Below are 22,160 nucleotides of genomic sequence, written 5' to 3' on the forward strand. Positions count from 1 at the left end.
TCTGGGCTACGATACCTTTATGAGTTTTTTCCATATGCAAGTCAATTTATTTTTTTATCAATATATGTAGAGTGTCTTGCAATCGTCGCTGAAGAAAGTTTTTGGCTTTGAGTTTTAATTCTTCTATCTTTATTATTGTTATTAGCTTTATGTAATTAGCTCATTTCTTGCTTGTTTATATACTTTAATTAAGCATTTTAAGACGGGTTCCTAGAAATCATCAAGTGCCGTAGAAAGAGGGGGGTCAGAGAGGGGGCAGAAGAGGGGGCAGAAGTGGGTCAGAGGAGGCAAAAGACCCAACTGTAAAGCGTAATTGCTATTTTTTCGAAATTAATTGGCTTATTTTTTCGGGAAATCTAAATTTCTCGCACTTCTTATGAATTTTCCTAACTACGCCACTGCTCGCACCACTCTTAGAATCGCTTTACAGCTAGGCAACCCATACCCTACAACCCGCTTTTCTGTTCCTTCCCTGCCCTCGGCGATTACTTCACATGATGTATACAATATTATTTTATTAAACAAAGCCTCTCTTTACATACAGAACCATAAAGGGTGTCTTTTTTAGAGGACCCAAAAAGGCCAAAAACAGGGGCCAAAAGGTGCAAATTTTCTTGCAAAGCCATTGAAGTGAATGACTCATCTGACCTGGGCCTCGAAGTGGAATTTAATTGTTTAACGGGGGTGATATTCAATATTTAGAAGTTTAATTTGTTTGATAAGGTTGCAATCCATGCCCCAATTTGAGTTTCATTGCAATTTGCTTTATTTCCAAGCATTTTGTTTATTTTCAAGTAATATTTATTTCTTTAAATAGAGTTTATTAATTAAATTGATTTTCTGATTCCAGACGACTACCCCCTGGATATCAAATATCCGTCCTTCCCCTTTCCATACAGAGGAACTGAAATATGGTGCTCAAAGGCGGATCGCAGTGAATGACACACAAAATTAGCATCTAATTGGTATGAGAATCTCCTGGTAGCAAAATGGTATGTTTATTCATCGATGCATTATTAATCTACATATCATTTGCTTCTTTTTTAAATCCTTAACTATGTTTGGTTTGAGAATTGGCATGTGATACTTAATAGGCCTAACACATTCTTCATATCGAGTGGAAAGAAAACGCGATGTGTGCCAACTAGCCAAACATTTTATGAATCTTTCACAAACAAAAGGCAAATGAAAACTTCTTAACTCTTCAGCAGACCATAAGTTTAGTTAAAACAGACATTTTCGCGTGAAAATAGTGAAACTGCATTTACGAATCCCAAAACAACAGTCAGTGTCATTGCCTCAGTTGAAAGCGAAATGTGAATCCATTTGAATTTTATATCCAGTCTTTCCAAGATTCCTTATCGATTGTTTTTTTCCAATGAAAAAATACCCTTGCAGTAAGAGCGGCAAATTGTCTCGTGATATCAGTCATTTCACTTTGTTTTCAGTAGCTCTCAAATGACTTTCAACAAGCTGCAGGTCCTTAACAGAAAATCTACAATCGATTCAATTGATACAACTTTCGTCAAAAGCAAACCTAGTCTTACCTACAGCAGTGTGATTAATCATTAATCAGATTAATCAAATGGGGAACTACAGTTCTACCCATGGTGGAATATTTTTTCTTCAATGTCAAGGATTAAACAGCAAATGCCAGACTGGAATCTTTGCCACACACCTGCAATGTACTCCCTGTGCACTCAAATTTTCGATTCATACACGTTTGCATATTGGCAGAACTAAGTATTTAGTTAAGAAAATCTACATTATCACCACTTCAAATTTCTAAATGTGTGCGATTTCAGGTGTGGTGTTGCAAAATTTCCAAAAGGAGCTTGTCTGTGTAAGAAACAAAGTTTCCAGTTTGGAGCAGATGGAAGGCTTGACACCAATTCTTTGAAAAATCATGAAATAGAACAAATATTATGACAACTATGTAAACTTGTTAACTAAGATGAAGTGATCATGTTGTAAAATGAAGAAATCTTTTCTCCAAGATACAGGGTTAACTTTCCCACACACATGGACTATGCCTTTTTACTGTGATTAGTAGATGAATTTTTCCAATTTTTAGAGTGAAAAACCATATGATTATTACATGTACCATATGCTAATAAAGTCTTTAAAGAGAATAATAGACTAAATCTGGAGTTAGTATGCTGGATCACAAGACATAAAGAATGTAATAATTACTGTTTCCACCCTGAAACTCTATTTTGCACTAGACCCTGCACACTTTCGAGATGAAATCAGAGTATTTGCAGGACAGTGAAGTTTCAATAATAAAATGGATTGCTAAATTTGCAATGATAATCATATTCAAATCAAATTCCATGGTAATTTTTGAAGCCTTTCCAGAGTTAAGTTATGATAAATCCTAATAGTTAATTGGTGTTTGACAAATTATTGTTAAATTATAATTGAGGTTTCGAAGCAGCTCTCTGTGCTTAATCATTAGGATTAAAGTTCAAAGAGCTCCATCTTTATGCTAATTGCAAAAATACACAACTTAAAGGACAAGTGACATGCTTTTGGCGCCAAATTTTTTTTTCTTTTAACTTAAAGTAAAATGCTGTATGAGAGTGTTGTTGAAATATTTTTCCTTTCTGATTTCATTTTCCTACTTAAAAACCCTTTTCAAATTATGGCGGGAAATGAATCACGTGACACCGTGATGTAGATTGTGATAATTTGTTATTGCTGCTACTGGTATACAGTGCAATATTAACGTTTACAACACGCTTCTAAACCAACTCAGTTCATCTGGACCTGTCGCGTCGTGTTTTGCAAACTCTCTATTAATTACAGGAAAATTCCGAGCTATCACAATGTATGTTATAGGGTCATGTGATAAAAAGCAAAATCGCGCCCCCTGCACCCCCTGATTGGAATTTTTTGTTCTAAACCAGGAAAAACTTACTTCTAAATGATGCTCTATAAGTTAATGAAAAGAAAAGATAAGGTGAAAAGTGTGTTACTTGTCCTTTAAAGTTCTTGTTTACATTTTAATGTCTAAGGAAAACGAAAGAGCAAAACAAAAGAAACAATGATTAGAAACAGAGCTAAATGGCAAAGAAAACTATTGGGAGTTGAACGAAGGAAAATTGTGCAGAATAAGTAAACTTTCCTAAATAAGTAATTCAAAGTTATTGCTATCTCTGTCTAACAATAATATATTTTTCAACAATGTGCAGGCCTGGCCGTTTGAGATGAGCGATAGCTTACGCTGGCCTCCACGCTCCCCTCACAACCTGAGGTGAGCTATGAATTGCTCTCCTAAACAGAACACGAAGGGAGAATAGCTCCCCTAAAATTTCCATTCATTTGACCTTTTCCTATTAGAGAACCCTGAAAACTTACAAGGTATGATTGGGTTATTTTTGTAACAGCGACTTCTCCCGTCATTGCATTTTTTGCAATTAACTTTTTGCTTGTTGGGTGGTTTTTGGTTATGATAGGCATGAACTTCGATCTATTTGGAAAAGGGTGGTTAAGCGCAAGGTACGTTTGTAGTGATTAGAACCTTTCAATCTTAAGAAAACAGGTATATTTTTGGAAGGAAAGTCAAAGAAATTGGTAGGAATTTTAGATTGGGAGATATAATAAAACAGCAGGTCCCTTCCAGCAATAAAAAAAACTATCCCTCAAAGAGAACAGGGTACTCTGTCTTGCAGATAAAAAACGACATCCAAAACATGGAATTCCACTTTCCAGCGGCATTTACTGAAAAACCCAGATTGGGTGAAAACTATAACAGCGACATGTTTCGCATTATTGGCAAAGCCTGATCATTGTTCCATCTACTATATAAACATGACAGACAGCTTTCTACTATATAAACACGACAGACCGCTTTTGTGTAGACAGAAAGAGTTCGTTTTCACCTTAGGACTTCGTTGGTAATATTTTCAATAGGAAAGCGGCACTGATTGGACAACCTCAACAGTAATGTGCTCGCGTTTTCTGATTGGCCTATTTTGATCCAAAACTGGGATTTTAGCGCGGAGTTTTCCATCTATGTTCTGACGTTTTATACTCTGAAGAGTGCTAGATGTATAACTTAAGTTTGTTTCAAAATTTGTTTTTCAAAGCCATTTTCAAATTCTGTACAACAAAAAAATTGTTTGGCAAAAGAATTGTTGTTTTTGTGTTGCCAGTACATGAAACTGAAAGAGTCTGTTCTTTTAAATACTTCAAGTAAAGGGGGTGCCTAAGTCACTGTTAAAGCAAATACAAATTGAAAGAAGTAAAACAGCATACTCCTGACTGAGGCTATTAAAGGCAACCGACAGATACTAAAGGGGCTTAAGTCATCTGTTGATTGTCTTTAAAGTACATTCTATGTGTTACTGATTTAGCTCGCCTCAGCAAATGAGGGGAGCGATTCACAGCTCACCTATAAAAATACAAACAGCCAGGCCTGAATGTGGCATGACCTGGAAGACTTATTTGCTCTGCAACGTTAAATCAAATTACTCCATGGGGCTTTATGTTTTTCTGAAGTACGCAGCATAACAGCGAGGACACATAAATTGGTAAATAACAGAGGAGCATTTGTGTCTCAGCTTCCATTTACTGTCCTTGCCATTGTTTGTCTTATTTTGCAAACAGAGAACACAAAACCAGAGAGAGAGAGGTGTTCCTTGAAGAACTGTAACCTTAACAAGCTAAACTTACAAATTAACAAACATGAAAAATGAGAATCTAAATTTAATTAAAATTGTGCGGAGAAAACAAATCACATGACTTGTTAAGAAGATGAGTGAAATGAATAGATCTACAAAGAAAAAAAACAATAAGGATTAGAAAATAGGTGATGTCGCTAGTGACATAGAGGATGTATTTGCTGTGATGTGGGAATGTGAAAGAATGATTGAGAAGGAAAGAATACTGTAAACAGACCTAAACATAGTCACTACAAACATATTAAAGTTGGAAAGCAGCCTTTAAATGGAAAAAATAACTGGATTGGATGCTTAATTTTTTACAACTTTTAGTTTGAATCTGCAAACTATACCTGCCTAGATATGACATGCAAAATATGGCAAATAATAGCATTATTATGCCCTGATTGAATTTGGGGATTTTGGAAGTTTAGAATAATGTTGCAGTTATTATGGCACACCTGATGCCAGGAGTGCCCAAAAGATTCAAACTTGCAGTGTAATATTTTGTAGAGTTTCTTTGGCTTTGGGCAAACAGCTGATGTTCAGATTGAGCTGAAAGAAGCAGACAAGAGGAAACAAGTTGAAGTGAAAAATGAAGATGGTAAAAGGGACAAACTTTATTTGTATTATGATGGAGAATCTGTTTCAGGAAAGGTAAAAATTTTTAGTTTTACTGTTTTCAAGTGTTTTGGAATAGGGTTTTGTGAAGTCAAAGAAAGTATTTCTGTTGAAGGAAATTCTCTATTCTTTGTTGCATTTAGGTTTTATGAAGTTCTAATTTCTTTTTAAAATGATTTAGAACAGGATTTTTCCTGTGTACTGTAAGGAAAAAGTATACTTCAGCACCATGTTATTTGGTGCAATTTAAAAGGCGTTTCCTTTCGTGGTAAAAATACTTTGCTATTCAAATGAGTTTTTGCTAGAAATTTAAAATAATTTTCTTTCGATAATCCTTCAACGCTTGGTACATTCCAACAGAATTCTTTTCCAATTTAGTTGTTAATCCTGTTTAGCATGTATTTCTGCAATGATGAAAATTTTTGAAAGGTGAAAAAAGGATTCTTACAATGACTTTTTTAACTTAAGGTCTGTATTGTGTTTTTAGGCGTGCAGTCCACCTTGTCCCTTGTTTTTGTATTGGGGTTTTTAATGTATTAACCATTATATCTGTTATTTTGTCAACTAGTAAGAGCTGTATTTAGAAGTATTTTTTTCTGTTGAAAAATTTATGATAAAAGCCACAGATGGTAATTGTTTGAAGCCTGCCATCTGCACATCATGAAACATCATTATATTTAGCATGCATAATCACCTTCTTTCAAATAGAAGAGCCAATGTGGGCGTGGATGAAATTCATGTCAGATATTTAAAATCGAAGTTGAAAAAGTCAGCTATTGATTAACTAAAACTGAAAACCAGGATGCTTAATTTCCTGTTTGTTTCTGTTTTGACACACTTCTTATTGGAAGGTGTTTCATTTTGCCTTATTATCACTATGAACTCAAGCTTTTTTAACTGAACATCGAACAATGGCATTTCCTCAACAGACTCGTGAAATATAATAGAGTATTAAACAGTTGCTCTTATGTTGCTTGGGTTCTTACATTAAAGGCCAACAAAGCAAACAAGTTTGTTATTGCCTGTCTCCAGAGGCCCAGTTTAAATGTTTTGGACTTCCACACCAATATGTAGAAGCTTTAAAGGAAACAAAACCTTCCTGGATTTCCCCCCTAATGTTAGAAGAAGGAGGAAGATGAAGGTCTTGTGAGTTAATTGGATTAGTCTTGCAACTGAACTATGTTGCCAGGGGCATAGCTAGCAAGGAGTGTAGGGGGTGTAACACCCCCTTTCCCCAATTCTTCATGAATTCGTCAGTAAATTTTCAGTTTGTCTATAAAATCCTTAGTTTGTCAGTAAAATCCTCTATCAGTAGGTGAAAAAGCATCTAAATTCTTCTCCATCTATGTCTTTGTCTGTAAATTTTTCTATTGATGACCCTCCACCTCTCTAGCCTGGAAGGTCAAGCAATGCCACTGTGTTTTGCTAATTTTGATATGAATTTAGAGGATATCACTCTAGCAAAATCTTCCCTGTACTATTTTAGAGAGTGGTCTGGTTTTATATACATATCTTTTAGTATGGTTTTCCACATTGATTATCAATTTTAATGCTTATCACATCAATGATTTATAGATTGATATTTTTGAAAACTTTCAACAGGTTCATGTAATCCCAAAGATTCCTGGAAAAAAGCTTGATCACAATGGAATTAAAATAGAGTTTCTAGGACAAATAGGTAAGGATTCTTTCACAGGATTTTTTGCCCACTCTCGTAATCCTAGCACAAAACTATAGGAAGAGCATCTCCAATCCTTGTTTATGTAATAACCAAAAATCAAATTTTATTGCAACTATTTTTATGCTCTTTTTGAAGTTGTTATTCCAGTCAACAGAGAGTTTTTAAATCTGCTCTGCTTTGTTAATTAGGACCTATTGTATGTGTTTTGATTTTTTATATACAACACCTAAGATTTTTATATCCTCTAATATTACTGATATCAGATTATATATTACACTTATTGCCAAATATATCCTTAGTCCTTGCTCAGAGTTCTGTTTTGATTTTATTTTTGTTCCATTTTTATTCTTTCTCTTTCTTACAGAGTTGTTCTATGACAGAGGCAATCATCACGAGTTTACATCTCTGGTTAAAGAGTTAGCAAGGCCTGGTGATTTAACTACCAAACAAACCTATGAATTTGAGTTTGTCAATGTCGAGAAACCATTTGAAACATACACTGGAGCAAATGTTAGATTAAGGTAAGTAGTTCAAATAGTATAAACAACTAAATTATTTTGCCTTGTCAAGAAGTGCTGCTGTCAAGTAAGTTTAAAAATGATATACTTTGTTTTAGAAAAATAGTGAAGACAATGCCAATTTTCTTAACATTTCTTCGATCATTTATTATCTATGTCCCGGTGAAATTTGCAGGTAATTTCTTAATGTATAGGTAGGATAATAAGTTTCCAATTTGCCAGGATGCATATTTGCCTTTTCATTTATTTATGTATTGTAGTAGGCTATCCTAAATTTTTTATGCGACAAGGCAGTTTTCCTCCCAATGCTGCATCTTGTTTTCCATGTTTAAGATTTCTTTGTATTTTTAAGGTTTGTCATTATTCCAAAACATTTTTACCAAAACTGAGTCAAAAGGCAGAAACCAGTCTTGGGCAACCTTTTTGTGGGAAAAAAACTGTCCTGTTTTACGATAGTTTGATAAGCTCAGCTAGAAGTTAGTTTAATTCATGAAAAGGGTGACTTTTATACATCTTTTATTGTCATTTTTAGACTTAAAGCCAAACTGGTCTATTAAAAAAAACAGTGAAGAATAAAAATCTAATACCACTATTGTCAATAAAAAAACTGAAATGAAAATAAAAATTAGCTATGTCTATTAATTTTGTCTGATGGTTTCAATATTTCCAGATTACATATCCAGTTAACTTAATCTGAAAGTTGCAAAATATGCTAAATTTGTGAATTTACAGATATTTCCTGAAAGTCACAATTATCAGAAGACTAGCAGACATTGTAAGAGAACTGGACATTGCAGTCCATACACTGTCATACTACCCTGAAGTCAATAACTGGTAAGGGCCTGTTGATTATGAATTTGTAACTTTGGCAGGCCTTGTAAACTGTAGATACTATTGTTTATGATTTTGTGGGGAAAAGGATCGGGTTTCTGCTCTTAGAAAACTGTTTTTGTTCCTTTAAAATTGAATGCATTTATGTAGCAGTATAAAGATATGACTGTGGATAAAAAGTGATATATTTTTATTGACATGCAAGGTTATATTTGTGCCATCAACATCAACATCAGCAACAATACCTTTAAAAACACCTTTTGCCTTAATAAAAGTCTGACAAAAGTTGAATAAAAAAGTACATGTAATTCCAACTTTGGTGGGTTCTACAAATGCAACCTTATTTTGGATTGAAATATCATGGGTAAGATTTTCCATACCTGCATGATGGAATAGAGGAACACAAACTTCACTATATCCATTAGTCCAAATTCTGGTACCATCTTAAGAAAGAGTTCAAAGAACTTCTACTTCTGTTGGCTTCTAGGGAGCAATAAAGGTGTTTTGAGCGACCTGACCTCTGATCATTTCAAGTGAATCCCATTCTATACCTTGCAATCTTTGTGATAATGTCGGCTGTTTCTCCATTGCTTGATTATATTAAGCACTCAGTACCTACTAATATCTACTCTTCCTTTTAATACTGTTTTTTAATCTTTTTGTACTTCTAGCATCAAGATGGAAGTTGGTATAGAAGACTGCCTTCATATAGAATTTGAATATAACAAATCTAAGTGAGTTGGATTTTACTGAAATGGTGTTGCACTTGTATCAAATTTTTATATAACTGCTTTGTTGGTTTCTTTGGTTAATAAGCATAAAAGCAGCTAAAAACTGAAACATCATCTTCATAATGAGCCTTCAACAGTATATTTTATGCACTGTGTAGCTATGGAGCCTTTTTGCGATTGTTAAACACCCACTCGACCAATCGTTGTTTTTATTGAATTCTTTACAGTTGGCTAGCCTTTTTAATCGAATAGCGTATAAATAAGCTAACTCAGACCAACTATTCACAAAAATGGTGGTAAAGGGTGGTAAAGATTATATTTTCTACAGATGAAATCAAAGTAGCAAAATTTCCGAAATTGTCCATCTTATAAGAACTCTAGAGACAACAGACCTCCCTAAGCCACGGTGCCTCTGTTTGATAACTTGATCTTTACAGGTATCATAGCTAAGTTAATAATACCTCATGTTTCAAGGTATCATCTGAAGGATGTGATTGTCGGTAAAATTTACTTTTTGCTGGTGAGAATCAAGATAAAACACATGGAACTTGCCATAATCAAGAAAGAGGTTGCAGGGAACTGTAAGCGTTTTTCAATCACTTCCTGTTGACTTTAAAGATAAAACTACTTGATGCTATGTATGTGCAAAGAGGCTCTTGGTGTTTACAGGCCAGACTCCGTCTTTACTTGACAAGACGCTTACACTGTCTTTTTATTCCCTCTACTTGTTTTCCTTTTTCGTAAAATATTGATGCTTCTGCTTCGCCTAAATAATGAAAAATTTCCCTTCCCATTATGTGTTTTTCTTTATCATTTGCATAGCTTTTCACGCCCGAATAAAAACACTGTCTTTCATGGGGGATGGTGGGCGGTAAAATCTTTGTGCAAAATTTTACACAATTCTTTGAAAGATAATCTTTGAAAGGAAATTGAAAATTATGTCTTTTTTCTCATCAAGCACCAAATCAGTATACTGAAAACGAGACTATTGCAAAATACGAAATTATGGATGGAGCACCAGTCCGAGGCGAGTCGATACCCATTCGACTTTTCCTTTCTGGCTATGAATTAACTCCAACAATGAAGGAAGTCAACAAAAAGTTTTCAGTACGTTACTATTTGAATCTGGTTCTTGTTGATGAAGAGGAAAGGCGCTACTTCAAGCAACAAGTAAGTAATTTCTCCTAGTTATTCAATTCTTAGAAATCCCAAATCATACAGAAATTTTTCACTACTTGAAATGATGCCCAGTTTCTGAAATCTGTTGTATTTGTAGATATTCCAGTTTTTGTCCAAAAGTGGAACATGTGTTAAGACAAGGAAGCCTTGTTACAAATATTTCTGGACAAAGAAAGGTTTCTTGTGACTTACATCTGATGCAATATCTTACAAGTATAGCCTGTTTATTTTGTTTGCTGCAAGCAATTTTTCGGTGATAGAAAATTTGAAATGGCATTGAAAAAACCCGAGTCCGAAAAGAAGTTCACTTTCAAACTTTGACTCTGAGCAACTTTGTGCTCGTGTTTCTGGTTGGCCTATTTTGATCCAAAACTGGGTATTGATATTTCCTAGCTTGGAGCTTTCGATCTATGATCTGACGTTTTATACTCTTCTGAAGAGTGTCAGATGAAAAACGTAAGTATGTTTCAAAATGTTTGCTTTTATCAAAGCAATTTTAATTTGCTGCATCAAATGAAGTCGTTAATCGTAGCGTGAACACCAACAACAACATCAAGAATAGCGAGGGCATAAACAACAACAAAAACATCAAAATAACAAATTGACAAATTTTTTGCAACGAAAACTTTCAACTCTACTTCTTAGACTGTTGGTTCCAGATGATCAAGCCCTTTTTGTCCAGTTTTACGCTTTCTTCAAAGAAAATTATTTTAATGAAAATTTCAATATTTTAGGAAGTGACTCTTTGGAGAAAAGGTGATGTTCAAAAACGACGTCCCCAAGCCACGAATGGAGGTGCAAGTTGAGGAAAGACATGGACGCTACATTGAGGTGTTTGTCTGGCAAACTTAATAGAATCACTTTTCTACAACGACACAACTGTATTGCTTCGATAAATGATATTGTCTTAAATTTATTTTTTTGGTAATAATTGATTTGATTAAGATGTTATTGCATTTTCAGTTACTTAGTCAGCGAAAGCTCCTATCATGTAAAATAGTGAGGGTTATTAGATAGGTGTTAGGGGAACCTTCTTAGCTAGATGTTAGGGGAAACTCCTCTCTGGGTCGTAAGTCTTTGATCACCATCTTCGGTTGTTAATGATGTTTTCATTTTCCCTGGCTGTGAAACACCTTCATCGTCATTTCTCTAAGAGCAAGAGAAACGTTCCAGAGGCTCATGGTGTTCGACGCAATTTTAAAACAGAGCTTAAAACAACTCGGTATTTTCTTTCAAAGTGATGCCTTAATTTCCTTCAACGTTGCTTGATTATCCCTTTCCCTGCTTTTCCTGTATCCATTCCAATTATCATGATTTTGCTTTCCATTTCTCGCCTATTTGCTTTTATCTGCAAGCAAATTTCTTAAAAGGTGTTTCAAAATGGTTGTAGGTATCCATTTTCGTTATTTGTACCTTCTAGGTCACCGTATTTCCTTGCTATCTGCCTTATTTCCATGAGCTATTCTCGGATTAAATGAATGCTGTAATTATCATCTATCATCACCTTCCCAATTATTTGATCAGCCATATTGTTTCTGTAATGGAAAAATCAGCATTTGTTGTCTTCAAATTGTCTTTTGCAAAATTAAAACCTTTTTAAATTTCCATTAATGATGAAAAAGTTTCCTTGAGATTCAGAGAATGATAAATGGATTGTCCTCTAAATTCTAAATTATCTAATTTATATTCAAAATAAATTCTTATTGTTCAAAAGCACAAGATCTAATTTGTAGTTTATCACTGTATACCCTTAAGTAGAAAAAAGTTTATAGCGAAATCCTGTACCCATATTTTATGGTCTTTTCAGTGCATTTGGTCCTCTTTATAACAAAATGAATTTCTGAATGGCGAATGAAGTGTAAAAGTTGAAAAGAACATTATTGAATATGTTGCCTACATCAGCAAGTATTTCTTGGATAGGTGGCAATCTTTATACATTTGAAAAAAGAGAATTGTGTTCCTAAATGGCAGTCGTGGTGTGGTTTTTGGCGTTTGGAATTACACTCTTTTTTTAAGGAACAATTTTATAAGAACACGAGCCTCAAAACTGGTCAAAAGTTAAGAACCAATTAAGAACAACCTGAGGCCGAGCTACTGTAAAATGCAGTTACAAACGTTCTATCTCAAACACGGGGATTTTAGCCATGTGTGAGTGCTTTTTCGGTGAATGCTCAAACTTGACGGCTAATGAAGGTTGTCACACTCACTTTGTTGGCGGATGACGCCCAAAGACCTTCCTAGAGCGAAAAGCTAGCAATCGCACTGTTTTTATTAACTTAAGAACAAATTAAGAACAATCCAGCCTCAGATTTTCGAAAAAATAGAGAACAGTCAGCCAAAACTTAAATTTACTGGTTCATATAAAAAGAGAGTGTAGTTGACACGGCCTTAAGATTGATTAACAAATATCAATGGTCTTGTTAGGTGAGCTTTAACAAGTAATGTCAGAAACAGGCGTTTATTGCAGCCAGTGTCAATTTTGGCGATTTCTTGCAATTCCAAAGTGTGCCGTTGGAATTTTAAATCTGTAGTCAATTATGTAAAAAAAATTGAAGAATAAAGCGAACCTGCATTGGAAATTTGGCTTATTGTCATAATTCATTTGACTCCCAAGCAAATCAAATATTGATATATCTGCTGTTAAAATATATCTCGGTTCTAAATAGGGGGATATGCTGGACTAGATCTCCATGCTACCCGACAAACCTAAATTTTACAGGAGCGAAAAGGGATTGTTCCCATATATATTTTTTTCCATCCGAGACGTGATATTTTCCGTGGTCTTGGAAAAGTTTCTTTAGAATAGTCACTCACAGTAACTCTTTGGTATCTTTTCTCATAAAGCCCTGAGTTCTCAGTCAATCTTCTGCTGTAATGTCTCGGTTGATATTAACAAGTACGCATATAATTCACGGGCTCTGACACAGCTTGGAAAGTAAGGGGGGCAAGGGAAAATGTAACACCCATAACAAAAGATTTTGAAAAAACACTACTGTTTTGGAAAAAAAAGGGGGGGCGTGCCCTTCCCTTTGTGGGAGGCCCCTTCGTGAGAGGCCTCTTCTTGTTGCATAATATAGTATCTAAGCAAGCCCTTCCCTACTCCAAAATTTCATGAATTTCCAGAAGGTGGAAGTTTTACGAGACGTTATGTTTGTTTTATAGTGTACTGCTTTTTCGTAATGTCTTGAATAAGAATATCTTCATTATCATTTAATATTAAAAGAACAGTTTTACATTTGATGTGTGAAACCGAATGGGGTGAAAAGTGTTTAAAGACATACAAAGTATTGCCCCCTGCGATCTTTATCCCATTGACCTGTTCTAACTGCATTAGAATGCATATTTTGAACAAAGCTTCGGTATAGCGAAACGTAAATGAAACTCCATAGCGTTTGATTTTATCGTTATTAAATATATACAAAACGTGACTATATACAACTTTAACATGAACTTAACTTGTTAGGCTGTCATAAAACTTGTAGTGTATCCTGTCATAACATCACTACTTTAATAAAAGCAACTTTAGAATACAGGGGTGAATATAAAACGTAAGAAGATTGGGACGAGCATATATGAAGACAGCATAATGACAGGGCTAAAGGAATCCCCCAAAAATGGCATGGGCTGTGAAATATACTGACTTAACAATAATGCAAGACACGAGTCAAGATGTCTGTTTGTCCTTCCTCGTGACAACACACTAAGCTTTCATAACCTTTTTTAAACAATAAGCAAGCTGTAGTTTGGGCGAAGTTCTTAGTTTTATTTGTGTTCAATGGCCATGTTTTCGGTGGTCTACGGGATCCCTCCGTATCATTTCGATTCACAAATCTGTCTTTTAGTACAGCATACACCTTCAACCTTCCTTTTCGAATGCATGCTTTTCCTTTTCAAGGCAATACTGTTAGTGAACCTAAACTCTCATTAACGTCGTGCACATGGTTTAGACACAAGCAAATATGCATTAAATCTCAATTACTTGGTTATTGGTTTCCAAAGAATAACATAATATATTGTTCATGAATTTAGCGAACAAATTGCAATGTGCTCTTTGAATCAGAATATTTCCTCGTAGGAAAATTTTGAATCTTGTTAAATTTCATGGACAATCTGCTTATTTCGTTTTTGATTCACGAAAAATTTGATCAAGACATCACGACAAAAAGTTGTTGCTATTAGCATCTCTGGGTTGCTTCGTGGAATTTTCAAAGAATCGTCATCAGATTCATGTCACGTGATTGTGTCTATCCACCAATCAAAGTGCTCTATTTTCAATACGAGAACGAGATTCGTGTACAGAGTGGCCTTTACTCTCGTAGTTTGGCTGCGGTGAAGTCATATTTGACAACAAGTTGAGAACTTCGCCTTATTGAACCATGACTCTATCCAATTTGCAAAATAAACTTTCTCAGCACGGGCAGCAACATTTACTGAAGTTTTGGGATAAATTATCAGATGACGAGAAGGTTGCATTCGAGAAGGAATTGCAGAGTATTGACTATGGATACGTTAGCAATATTCATAAGAATGCTGTACATCAGCTAAAGCAAGATCAAGAGAAAAAGGATGAACTCATGCAAGCTCTTCCTGATAATGTCTTTGCTCGTCTTTCAGAAACAAAGGAAGAGAAGCTTCAAGCCTGGTATAACGAGGGACTGAAGCAAGTTTCAGATGGGAGGGTTGCCGTTTTGTTGCTTGCCGGTGGACAAGGCACACGATTAGGCGTTAGCTATCCGAAAGGAATGTACGATGTTGGATTGCCATCGCAAAAAACTTTATATCAACTGCAAGCAGAAAGGATTCTCAAATTGCAAGAGCTGGCTGCAAAGCGCCATGGCCGACATGGCTTTATTACTTGGTATGATCAGATTTTTTCAATTGATGATTTGTAAACTACCCTTGAAGAACGGGCCTTCATCATTCATTCTCTGTGTACGTGTATTTTTCAGCTTTGAAATTTAATTCATTAGATGTTTGAGACTTAATATGTGGATGTAGAGGTGTTGACACGCCCAAACATCTTTCCTCGGTTTGTTTACAAATGCCACGGTGTCATTAACTTTCCTGCAACATAATGGTTTCCCCGGGTAACATAAAGAATTGTAACACGTCTTATAAGATAACTTGAATACTGACGCCTTTTGTGAGTGACTCCTTCTTTTGATAAAGAGCATTTGTTAACTAACAAATTCACACACACAACCCGTGATATGCCAGTCAAGATACTTCCGAGAAATCATCTGTATAGCGGAAATAGCAAAACTAGTTTCAACTTGTCCGCCGTTTAAACAAAGCTTCTAGATTGTAATCCAGTTTGCAGTTGAGCCATTGTGCATGTCTGTTTGTATGTTTTGCAAGTCTGGACAGATTTTGAATGAAAGTTCTCATATGTCAATCTGTTAATTAAAGATAGCAAAATAATTATCAAAGAAAATTCTTACATAGTCAAATTTTTGTTTTCTCTGCAGTTAAGAAAAAAGTGCAAAAGGATGGACCTAGTTTCCTAACAGACTTTGATTTAAGTGCTTTTGGAAAAAAAGAAATTGAAAATTTGATTACGAGACAATAACCCAGAGAATTAGTAATATGCAAATTAGCAACTATTTAATTTTTTTTTCTTTGTCAATTTGTGCATTGACTTTAAGGTAGCCTAGTGAAGTCAACAGAGTTTACATCTGCCATTTATCCGTAAGTTGTTTCTAGGAAATGGTCTTTAATAGATAGTTGGTTTATCAGAACTAAACTTCAGGGCCCAACAGCACAACAGGCTGGTCAACAAAACTACACTTATTTGTGACAATTTTTTAATGTTATGTTTTCAAAGCGGTTACCTGCAACATTCCATTAAAGGAGTCAAAACCAAGAATCTAAAAAGGAGAGAATTTAAACATGTGATGCTGAAAACGACCCACTCATTTTCATGTAGTGTTTATGAAGATATTATGTGTACTGAAAGAAGCTTTTATGATGACATTTTTACCTGATATAACTTATTTGTTTATTTTAGGTACATAATGACAAGTGAGGCTACAAAAGGATGCACTCAAGAATACTTTAGTAAGCACAGTTATTTTGGGCTTTCTAAAGAGAATGTTATTTTCTTTGAACAACACACACTCCCTTGTATGACCTTAGAGGGCAAGATTATTTTAGATAACTATGGAAAGATAGCCAAGGCTCCAGATGGCAATGGTGGGCTTTATAAAGCACTTAAGAGTGAACAGATAATAAGAGATATGGAGAAAAGACATGTCCATTCTATTCATGTTTACTGTGTAGACAACATATTAGTGAAAATGGCAGATCCAGTCTTCATTGGGTTTTGTTCAAGCAAAGGTGCAAAGTGTGGAGCAAAGGTGAGTTAGAAAATTAAACATTTTGGTCATACAATATCATATTTTTATTTGTATGTTTAATTTATATTTACAGAATATTTTTACTGAGATGGTTTTTCAATGGTTTGATCTTTGTGGTTGAAATCATAAATACTTTATTTGGGTTTTAATTTTGCAGTTTGTTTATGAATCCTTTTATCCCATTTCATAATGCCTACAAGACTAACATGACAATAGAAGTTACTTTTTTAGTATTGGTACTTTTCTTTCTGCATTATTAATTGCATGGTTTTCTCTGTACCAGAAAAGAGGGTTTATTGATATTTGGTTAATAAGTAGACTACTCTGTATCTTTTGAAGGTTGTGGAAAAGACAGACCCCAATGAGGCTGTAGGTGTGGTTTGCAAATGTGATGGCAAATACCAGGTGATTAAGTCTTACCATTTCTGCAATTTATTCTTACCATATAAAGCTTTTAAATATTGCAAACTGGTCTCAAAGAATCCAATTTATACATTTAGTATTTTAACTAGTGATATTTATCTGCCATAGGAGTTGTGAGAAACTGCATTTTTGACACCCCAAGGTCTATTCCTTTTCATAGAAATAGTCTTTAAAAAAGCAAACATTTGAGTATTTGAGCTTTTCGACTGACATTCTTCAGAGTGTAAAGCATCAGAACACAGATAGCTACATAGAACAATAAAATCTATGCTAGGAACTATATATATACCCAGTTGTGGATCAAAATAGCCCAATCTTTTTCATAGGTTAAACCCCCTGTTGATTGCTGATTCAAGTAGTTTACACATGAATTTTAAATGATTTTATGTATGTATATATGATAATTATATATGATATCATGATAATTTTTGTGTCATTTGATGCAGAAGAAATGTTTTCAAATATTATTTGTGTTTTATTATTTCATATAAAATTTCATTTTATTTGCCCTTTGTGCTAAATGCAGCCATATACTTTAGGTTGTGGAGTACAGTGAAATTTCGTCATCTACAGCTGAAAAGCGAACTAAAGACGGTCATCTGGTTTTTAATGCTGGGAACATCTGCAACCATTACTTTACACTTGACTTTTTGAAAATTGTTGTAAAGTATGTACTTTTGGATATAATTTTCTATTGTCTACTCTGGTGTCCGAATTAATGGTACCCTCCCCTTTTGCACAAAGTATTTTAGAAAATCTACCCATGACGCATCAAGAACAGAAAAAAACAGTGAGAACATTAGCAAAAACGGATTATTTCTATAACACTGTCATGTTAGATAAAGTGACTGTTTGCAATTTAAATAGACTGCTGGCCATGATCACCCAGCTTTCCATTTTTTGGGAAATTTTTATCCACCCTGTTTATTCCAGACCCTCCATTTTTTGGGATGTGTGAAGTTTTCTACCCACTATTTTATTCCAGCCCCCTCATCTCTTCCAGTCTCAATTTTTAAATGAGATTTCTTATCAGTTGTGAAATTTATTTAGGGTCTTTGCCATGATTTTTACCCATTATAATTTATACAAGAGCTCTCTTCACTTTTTACCACCTTTTCCTTGAGCCATTCTATGCAACATTTTTAGTTTTTATATATAAGTAATATTCTTTAAGTAAAAAAGCTAGCATTTTGCTTTCCTCACTTATTCAAAGCTGTATAATAATATTTTCAAGGGCTCTCAGCTTCATGAAAATTTTCTTTTCTACAGTGATTATAGTGAAAGTTTGCCACACCATGTAGCCAAGAAGAAGATAGCATATGTGAATGACAATGGAGAAAGGTGAATTTATGCGTGTTAAAAGTTACAAAGATTTTTTTTATCATCAATCAAAATCTAAGGAGAAAAACAACTTACTTAATTTGCACCATGCAGTTGGGAAGGACATATAGTCATCAGGTCCCAACTGCAGATGGTGCTTACAATTCAACAGAATTACAACGGTCAATAATCAATAGTTATAGAGATGCATCTTAGCTATTCAGTATACCACATCAGCTAAACAAATGCCTAAAAGTCCTTCAATGGTTTCCAAGGCTGTATAACTCCATCCATTTTGATGCAATTTTGTGCTGGTTTTGCTACTATTGGGACTAGGAGATAGCTCACCTGTGACTAGACCTGCTGCTCTTTCCCCCCGAAACAGTTACAGCTGAAAAGCAAAGGGAAAGTTTTCTTTAATAAGGAAATGTAGCTCTGAACTTGCACTTAGCATTTTGTTTGATAGTCCTTGGATAAATCATTTTTTATAAAACAAGTCCTCTTTATTCTAGAATCAAGCCAGACACGCCAAGTGGAATAAAAATGGAGAAATTTGTATTTGATGTTTTCCAGTATACTGAGTAAGTATTTTCTAGAAGATTTCAATCTTTTTTTTTCATTTTGACATCCAAAGCGTTGTTCTGGTTCAATATATATATCCAGAATCCATTTTTGGTTCCCTGTGCCTCTTTTCCAACAAAATACTACCAGTTAGATTATATTTTTCATTTTAAAGTTTTATTTGTCTGTTAGTGTTGTCTGTGAATTTTCAAGATATTTGTCGGTGATTTTTGAATTCCCAAAGAACATGGCCAACACTCAGTCCAAGACCTCAAGAAAGGCCATTTACTGCAAAAGAAATTGAAGACTCTTGCTAAACGACTTTTTTCATTGAAGAAAATTATACAAATTCAGTATTTTAAGAGAACCACTGATGTTGCTCTTAATTTGCAGGGAATTTGCTGTCTTAGAAGTTGAAAGGGAAGACGAGTTCTCTCCGCTAAAGAACGCGCCAGGAGCAGGATCTTCTTGCCCTGAAACAGCTCGACAAGATTTAATCAACAGCCACTTCCGTTGGATAGCCAATGCTGGTGGGGAATTTTTCAGTCTTGATGGCTCTTTTTACAAGGCTGAGCAGAGGTAGCTACAGTCTTTTTGTTGTTTTACGACTCATACATAACTTCAACTTGCCCGTTTTATTGAGAATTTTTCATTTTGATTTGCCGGCCCAAACATCAGTGGGTGCTTTTAGCTCCATTCAAAAGCATAGCTGACGAAGGAGTGATGTGCTGACCCTGTGTCCCAACTTTATTACAACGGGACGGCGAAACTTTTATTTTTTTGTTTAAGTTGTCTTAACTTAGGTGGAGGATCTTGTGCTGACCCCTATGCAAATTTTTATAGGCCGATGTAGCCATTGGCTGCTTGCTTGTTAGCTTTGTATGAACTCAGGTCAAATAGGGACAGACCTAATTTCATATATCATTTTGTATGCAGGTTTTCCTTTAATAGCACACCCATCGCTTGTTTTAACGTCTTATCGGATGTACGTTCATTTTGACTTAAGGTTATCATTTGCTTTTCTCAAAGGGATTCGCCAGTTGTTTGTGAAGTTTCGCCTTTATTGTCATACGATGGAGAGGTAAGACCCTGCAATCTTTACTTGATACTTGTATAGTCTCTTAGAAAAGTCAGTTAGGTACATATCCTTTTCTTATATTAATGTGGAAAAACACAGGCTGATCTCCGTTTAAATGCGAATGCCCGTGATTCAGCGTCTCTTTAATTCCTTACCTTCTATTTAGGTAGTAAGTTGCTTTCACGTCGTATCGTTTATATAATTTAGCATAAATTATCATATTGACTTCAAGGTAATCAGTTGAGAAGTAGTGGAGCAAGAGGCCTTAGATCAAAGATAATTAGGCACATTTAAAAATGGACGTCAGAATATTTAACAAATGTCGCACATTCCCTTTTGTAAGTCACGTGCTTAAGCTAATGCCCTATTTTCATTCCCAGTTGCCACCTACCTGTCTTTCTTATAACCAGCCATTTTTAACGCGAGAATCTGTTTATTCAAATATTACAGGGACTAGAAGAGCTGGTGAATGACAAGAAATTTCCAGTGAATGAAGTTTTATATCTGCATACATCTGATATAAATGCCAATGGAACAGCTTTCGAGCCACAGTCAAAGAAGCAGAAAGAGGATTAAATGACGATTTTTTCAGAAATGAAATGAAGCCTTCGAACGTAATATTAATTAATATTCTAGGATAATCGAATAATGGTAAATGCTTTCTACGCATGTAAGTCAAATTCAGAATTAATCAAAGCCGTAGACAACATCGCTATTGGGGGAAGTGGCCGTGGCAATTCTATTGGGAAAAAATCAGTTGAAAAGCGATCCAAATCAATTGAATTTAGGGCTCTAGTCAGTAGCAGATTCAAGGGGGTAGAAGGGTGGTTGCCCTTGCTTTGATGATCAATGTTGTTGCCCTCTTGTTACAACTTACCCCGTTCGACCTTTGAGGTACTTATAGGCGTTCATATTACCGACCCAACCCTCTCATCCTCATCGTAATAATCACTTAAAATGGCAACCTTGTAATATCAAGTCCATCAGGGTTGAATGATTGTCCCTTTATATTTTCTAGATACTCGCAATTTTACCAAGGTCTCCATGATACTATACTCCCCCCTAAAATCTTAAATATACATTGAATATTACTTTTAAGATAGGGCAGTTATAGGTCACCTCTTGGATGGAAGGTCATTTTTATATCTATTGTAAGCCTTAGCTTAAAACTATTTGTCTACTATTCTATTTGAATAATCTTTTAAAGAAGCTGATCCTTGGCTTTTATGCAAATTTCATATATAATGGAGAATTATTTTAAACCCACTTAGAAGGGTTAGGAATTGCACGTTTGTTATATTTCATCGTGGTATTTTGTTTGTTGTCACAATTCCTATCTGACTGATCAAAGGAGAATATGATCAAATGTGATTGAACGGGATTTAAATACAGATGTCAGATGGCCTACTAAAAGTTATAATTGGGCGTATAAACAAAGGATAAAGTCAGGAATATGATGTCCAAGTTGAGTTGGTGGACATAATTTTCACTGTGTTCAAAGGCGAATTCATGAATTTCCTGCCTTTTTAAACTGGCTAAGATCCACAATATGAAAATAATTTATGGTAAGCTTCTTGCTGGTCTTGGTATTGATCATTTGCTTGTTAGCTTGACATGTTTACATACGCCTTGCAAGATCGATTGACTCGTTTTAAAGGTGTAAGATTAACCCATATTCTAATTTTTAACCAACATCTTACCATTTACAAATCTCTGGTCGAAAGATAAGATTTGCATTTTATATTTTACTTTCTGAGTTTACTGACCAACTGGTCTATATAATGTGTTGTATAAATGAAAAATTCGTTTCTCTATGTGCATATGAGAGACAGATCCTATCGAATAAACGCTACATCGCCAGTGGCGGGTTTGAGGGGGGCAGCTAGGGGCAGTTGCCCCTCCCTCAACGAGTTGAAGCAAGTCTGGCGTCCCTTTTTGGAAATTTTGCGCCTCTTTTGGAGAATGAGAATCAGGTGAAAAAGTTTCTTAGACCTATAGGTTAATTTACTTCAAGGATTACCTCAAACGTATGTTTTTTTTCCGAAAATGGATCTGAATTTGTTGTATAGCGTACTCTGGTCACCAATTTTTGAAAATTTTCCAGCGCCCCCTCAACCGACTGCCCCTCCTTCAAATTTGCTCTGGATCCGCCTCTGTACATCGCTATTCGCTTCTATATCCAAAAATTCGTTCATCT

General features: G+C 35.0%; 2 protein-coding genes across 2 annotated transcripts; both read left to right on the top strand.

Moving 5' to 3' along the window:
* Positions 1 to 838: 838 nt before the first annotated feature.
* LOC135696764 (vacuolar protein sorting-associated protein 26B) lies at positions 839 to 12,036 on the top strand. Its single transcript, XM_065216269.2, has 9 exons — positions 839 to 992; positions 5,178 to 5,321; positions 6,888 to 6,963; positions 7,331 to 7,487; positions 8,217 to 8,318; positions 8,987 to 9,049; positions 9,521 to 9,627; positions 10,005 to 10,216; positions 10,960 to 12,036. Exons 1-9 carry the CDS (start codon positions 990 to 992, stop codon positions 11,029 to 11,031), a joined length of 936 nt encoding a protein of 311 aa, XP_065072341.1. The 5' UTR covers positions 839 to 989; the 3' UTR covers positions 11,032 to 12,036.
* A 2,486-nt stretch (positions 12,037 to 14,522) lies between these two features.
* On the top strand, positions 14,523 to 21,267 carry LOC135696756 (UDP-N-acetylhexosamine pyrophosphorylase). Its single transcript, XM_065216258.2, has 9 exons — positions 14,523 to 15,083; positions 16,233 to 16,581; positions 16,921 to 16,986; positions 17,544 to 17,671; positions 18,274 to 18,345; positions 18,837 to 18,905; positions 19,279 to 19,464; positions 19,915 to 19,966; positions 20,414 to 21,267. Exons 1-9 carry the CDS (start codon positions 14,602 to 14,604, stop codon positions 20,537 to 20,539), a joined length of 1,530 nt encoding a protein of 509 aa, XP_065072330.2. The 5' UTR covers positions 14,523 to 14,601; the 3' UTR covers positions 20,540 to 21,267.
* The last annotated feature ends 893 nt before the right edge of the window (positions 21,268 to 22,160 follow it).

The sequence above is a fragment of the Rhopilema esculentum genome, chromosome 18 (genome assembly GCF_057945365.1).
Source record: "Rhopilema esculentum isolate cy_ngs chromosome 18, ASM5794536v1, whole genome shotgun sequence".
Classification (NCBI taxonomy): Eukaryota; Metazoa; Cnidaria; class Scyphozoa; order Rhizostomeae; family Rhizostomatidae; genus Rhopilema; species Rhopilema esculentum.